The sequence below is a fragment of the Seriola lalandi genome, unplaced genomic scaffold (assembly GCF_002814215.2).
Source record: "Seriola lalandi dorsalis isolate HSWRI2012SDOR001 ecotype SW California unplaced genomic scaffold, Sedor1 jcf7180002054566, whole genome shotgun sequence".
Lineage (NCBI taxonomy): Eukaryota > Metazoa > Chordata > Actinopteri > Carangiformes > Carangidae > Seriola > Seriola lalandi.
Genome location: NW_019525119.1, coordinates 649,246 through 655,245, shown reverse-complemented (window position 1 = coordinate 655,245; position 6,000 = coordinate 649,246). Strand labels below are relative to the sequence as shown.

The 6,000-nt window shown below is 39.0% G+C and overlaps 1 protein-coding gene across 1 annotated transcript in view; it reads right to left on the bottom strand.

The window, feature by feature from the left end:
- Positions 1-1,593: 1,593 nt before the first annotated feature.
- The window catches only part of tgfbr3 (transforming growth factor, beta receptor III), a 72,132-nt gene continuing 67,725 nt past the window's right edge, over positions 1,594-6,000 (bottom strand). Inside the window, exon 17 of the mRNA XM_023416495.2 lies at positions 1,594-5,927. Within this exon, the coding sequence (XP_023272263.1) occupies positions 5,809-5,927 (119 nt within the window). The 3' untranslated portion in view covers positions 1,594-5,808. The remainder of the gene's footprint in view (positions 5,928-6,000) is intronic.

Here is a 6,000-nt window from a genome sequence, read left to right as displayed (position 1 = left end):
ACCTTTGACCCTTTTTTTCTTCTTCTTCCAGATACCAGATATTTTTAGAGTAATTGTTCACCTTATGTTGTGATGCTTCATCCAGGAGACTTTAACGTCCACCCCAGCCATGGAAGTGCTCCAGCTGTGAGTCACCTTACGTTGAGCGCGGAGGAAATGAATGGGCCTTTTACTTCCAGAATCAAGGGTGCCCAAAATAGTCTTTGCCTGCTTCACAACTCAATAAAGTGCTATATCAGATGTTGTGCTTTCAGCTTGTGCATTGATTCAATTTTAAAATTCAAGCACTCGTTAAATTGCATTACAATAGAATTTATTTTTGTGCTTGCACTCATATGAACAAACAATTAATGGGAAACTTAAGCCCTCTGCAGAGGCTGACAGGCTGCAGCACTGTAGTATTGTTATTTTTTTTATTGCTTTCCTTTTATAATCATCACAGCAGGTACATAAAATACTGTATGATAGGTGTGACGACGCAGCAGTTGCTACACTACAATTGTATTTTTCACTGACATCATAACCTCGATAGGAGGATTTGCTTTCTTGTGATGCTGGGAAAGTTTTGTTAATTACATTTACAGCTGCATTCTTCCAGCTATATTATATTTACTTGCCATGGGACAGGGAGAGAGGCTGTGAGGTTTGGTATACACAGCCTGTTAATGTGGTCTCATCCCCCCTCTGATGCTGTGAACCAGCCAAAAAAGTTCCAGAGCATCTTACTTAACTTAATTGAAGTAATCATGTTTAGGTCCAAAGGTCTGGTCTAAATTAGTCCAGCTCTCCCCAGCGTCAGTGTTTGGAGAACAGAAAGCCTCTTTCTATTTGAGCCTGTATTTATCATGCACCATTGTCTGGGGTATATGCAATCAGTGACTAAATGGATTAGCTGCAGAACAACAAGTTTGTGTTCCAGGTACCCTAAAGGGGGGGGGGGGGTTAGAAATGAAAATATTTACATCATGATCTACAGCTGGATGATGTGGATAAGCATTTGTTTGTGAATTCAATAAATTTGTCATGAGTTGGACGAGAGCCTCGCTGCATGAGGATGGCTCTGTGAGGGGCATTCTGGGAAAACAAAAAGATACAGATATGACACCACACAGGCCATAAAGGGGTCGGAAGGATTTGGGACATGTGGACCAGTCAACCCAAACCTGAGCTGGCATATCAAGAGGCTGCTTTACCGTTTCGCCCTTGGCCTCTTTCTCTCGCTCTATAATCACAGAGCTTTCCAATCTACTCCGAGGCACGCCGCTCGCAGCCGTCTCCAGGGAGCTCCAATCAAAAGCAAAGATGTCGGTGGGGAGGGGGAAGAGGTGAGGACTGCGATACACTCATCTCTGTGGTCTCCCCCCACCGAAAACCTCCAGCCAGAGGTCCACATGGTCTGTATCATTTATGAGCTCACCACAGACGAGCCATGACTTCACCGCAACAGAGCCAAGCCTGACACATAATCATTACAGCTCATTGTTCTAAACAAAATCCATACAGGGGATGTGCACACTGCACCCTCCCACATCTGGAGCCGCCTGGTGCGAAAACTCCCAAAATGGCAGAGGAAAACTACGGACAACAATCATGTGAATTATAAGGAAAATTTATTGAACATAATGGGTATACAAATTTCATGCATATTTACAGCGTATAAAAAGTTTCAAAATCCAAAGGAAACAATAACTGCCAAGCAAAGTTTTACACATTTACAACGCCCTCAAAGGGCAATCTTGTCATCATGGGAAACAGCAAACTCTTCATTGTTTGTTTTTGAGACAGAAAAATTAAACGTGAGCTGCAGTTAAACCACATAAGGGGCCCCCGAATGATAAAACCGCAGTGTAATCTATAAGCTTTTAAACTTTTCTTTAGCTCAAACATAGGCACAGAAAACACTCGCACACATACAAACACACAAATGACACATTCATAGAAAAACATGAGGTAGTCAAATGGTTAAAAAAAATACAATCAATAACTAGTTATATGGATTTGTGCTCCAATTACAGCTGTTTGCAGATTCATACAGTGGAGCTCTGGTACTTCAGCACACTTATTGTAACAATATGCCTTTGTGTGATACAGCATCATTATTTCATAGTGATAGCATATACCTGCTTGTGCTTATTGGTGGCAATGAGAGGGAAAGTGGCTGGAGGTTTTCCCAGCATGCACTGGAGTAACGGAGGAGGAGGAATGTTGATATTTGAGCAGCAACTCTGAATTGTATCATTAGTTTGAGTGAAAGAATATCTCCAAATGATCTCAAAACGAGAAGATTATAGATCCAGAACATAATTTGAGGCTCAGCTAGTTAACAGCATGGTGGAGGGGGTTGGAGCGGGTGGGGGTGGGGGGTTAATTACATATGGGGAGATGGATTTGCCACGGTCGATAACAGAAACCACAAAACTGCAGGAATGTCAGAGAGCCTTAATCCCACAATGACCGCTGATTATATTACCACTCTGTAAGACATGGATTGCTCTCTGAGTCTGCTCTGTATTCAGTACAGCGGGATACAGTGTTGTTGTTCACAATAACAGTGCACAACATATCATTGCTGTGTATTTACTGTGTAGCTGAGTTAACGGAGACACTGCTGGCTTTAAACAAGTTCTAATGTTGCCCCAAAACCAAGTGGATCTAATGTAATTTAAAAAAAGGACTTCTCATGTGAAACCAGTTGAGTTTCCAGAAACAAACTAAGAAAATGTTGGATTTTCTTCATTTTAACTGAATGTTAGCACATTTAATATTTATTCCACTTTATTTCAAATTTGGTTTAACTGCTGCCATTAGTGGTTTAGCATTGAAGTCATTTTTTTTTTCATTTTAAGGGGATAAATGTCATTGCTCATGACAACAGGAGGAACAAAACACGCTGGGGATCTGGGTTTTGTTCTGTGGCAACAACTGAATCTAACTAATATCATGATAAAAAACAAAGTTTAATAGTCATCGTTACAGCTTATCTTCAAAGATATGAAACTCAAATTTAAGATACTGATTCAAATATATAAGTTTAACATATAAATTTATTTCTGTCATATGAAAATATTTTAGTAAACACACAATTCATACAAAGTAGTATTAATATGCAACAGCTTCAGTAATGAGTCATCATTGCCAAGTGGGAAAATAAAAGATTCGATCCAAACTATAGTAACGTTTAAACAAAACACAGGGGTTTTGGACGTATTTCTTCCATGTACAGAAGAAATAATCTGCTTTGTTTGAAAAGTATTTAAATGTGGTATTCATTACAAACTCATAACATGTTTTATGACTCATTATTTAATAAAAAACTGACATATAAAACTAGAGTTTTTTGTTTTGGCGTACATATTTTCAAATTTTGTGAGAAAATTGTAACTTTTCACTTTTATTAGTGAGTAAAACAAACTCAAAGTGTTATTTAAAAAAAAAGGGGCTTAATAATTTTATTAATACAAATTTTCATTGGTCAAGTGTCATAAAACATGCCATGAGGCTTTTATGAATAATATAAACCAATCCCCAACAAACGTGTGTTATGTATGAGCACATCCACAATTCACAGTCTTACACACATAGAAGATAAATTTTCTCTCGGTAAATATATTCCAAAATATAATTTTATACACAAATATATATATTTATACTCTGTTCCCTCTGTAGAAAGTTTTATACATGTTTACATATGAAATGAAAAGAAAATAAAAAGCTTTGAGATAACATACATTCTGTTTTTCTTGTTACTCTTCACCAGAGACTTGGTTAAATCGTTACAGGGAAACCTAATTTCTCGAATTTCCCAGTTAGTCCCACACACAGTCTGATAGAAAACACATACAGGTTAATAAAAGGAAGGCACGGGAGCAAACATTCATATTATTCGGAGACGGTGGGGGTAGACGTGGTGTCGCAGTTCGAGGAACACCTGAATATGTATGTCCATAACAAGGAGCTTGAGCTACAGCTTATTCGACACACTGTCAGTGCCAAGATTTCTACAAACCGTGACAAGGAAATTCAATTCACTGTACAATTGGCTTTATAAAATAACAAAAGCACTCTTTCTTGTGCTCTGTCTGACAGACAGTGGGACCTTAACTACGTCAACTATGCTAAGACATGATTAGAAATTTGTGTCTTGAAATAACACCCTGTTGATTTTGTCATTAAACACTGTGGTGTGTATTTTGTAACTTTCAAAATATGACATGGTAGAAGTACAAAAACATAAATTTCCACGCTCTGCCTCACGACATTTTGGAGTATTTACAATATTTACAAAAATATACACATCTTAAACGAATAGTTTTAGGAAAGATGATTATGAAAAGATCAAACCCACTCTCATGTCTGTGTGTTAAGTATGGCGCTGGAGCCGGGAGGGGTTTAGCCTAGCTTAGTGTTTTCAAGAAAAATAACTGTACGAAACATTCCCTGAAACACCACACTGATGTTTTTAATTTCAGTTTGCGTGCGGGTTCAACAGACGTGTGTGAATGCCTTTCAGTGGTGTTGGCTGGTGTATTTTTTAGGTTTTATAAACTTACCTTAGCATAAAAACGAGCTAGCCTGGCCGTGCAAAATAAAATACACTTAGTGAGCAGTACATCTAAAGCTCACTAACTAACTAACTTACATGTTTCTTCAACTTGGCAAAGGCAGATATTTAAACTGACAATTAGGAGTTTTACAGTGTTTTTTCATTCTGTATATTTTTCTTAAAAATGTTGAACTATCTCTGTTTTCCCTTTGCTTACAATCTTCATGCTAAGCTAGGCTAATCACCCCCTGTACTGAGCTACATACCTAACACAAAAACAGGAGAGAGTTATCGATCTTCTGTTGGACAAAGAAAAAATCATCGCATTTCCCAAAATGTCAACCTATTCCATGACAACAACTAATAAAAGGGAACCCATAATGCCCCTGTGAAGTTATGCAACATCTATGAAATTGAAACTCAGACCCCCATCTACTGAAATGCATTTCTATAACGACTGTATAGAAAGCGCTGGTAAAATATGTTTTACCGGCTTGTGTCTATAAATCCATTATGAGGGAAGAATGAGTGAAATTAGTACATTATCAAATGTGGAATTTTATCAGCATGTCTTTCACATTTTTCTTTCACATTTTTTGGCGTTTAATCTTCTGTATACATTCAATACCTACACTGTCTCGCATCTTTTAAAAGCCATGATCTCTCTTTTGGTCAAGATGATGACTTCTGTTCATACTGCACTTTTGTCCGCTTGTTAATAGTGGTTGCTTTGCTCCTTTGCCACCTTAATGGTTGCATGTCCTAAAAGTAACGTGTAACAGCCCAGCCGTCGACATCTCACTTACAAATACTGACATCACTGCTATTCACCTGCTTGTTCGAAACAGCCGAAAATCAAACCATTTAAGGTCAAAACAAAAGGCTCTGTTGTCGTCAGAAAAAAGCAGCATTTGGATTAGAAAGAAATGCCTGGTATAAACTCACATTTGTTTCTTGTACTTTTTTGTACTAGATATGAGGTGCGGCTGCCAAGTTGGGTCTCAGAACTGTTACTCACCAATAACACCAGGACAGTACACTTGTCTGCACACACACTTGAAGTGGCACAAAGGGACTTACACAAGAACTAAGGGTGTTATTGTGTTTTTTCTTCTTTTTTAAATTCAGATTTTTTTTCCTTCCTATCGCGTGCCCAAAAATAATTCCTTTCATGGAAGGAAATCAACAAACCGGTCCCTGTGAACCCGCCAGGCCCTTCCTGTGCCACAGCCGGGCTTGTGTGTCCCGCCAATGTGTGTCCTGGGCTACGCTGTGCTGCTGCTGGAGCAGGGCGTGCTCTGTGTGCTGCCGATACTGTGGGCCGCGCTGCTGTTCTCAGAGGCGGGTTGAGACTTCTGGACCCGCTGGGTGCCAGCTGTCTCACCTAGACATGGAGCAGGAGAGGGAGAGGGAGAGGGAGAGGGAGGAGATTGGACCAAAGGGAGATAGAAAAAAAA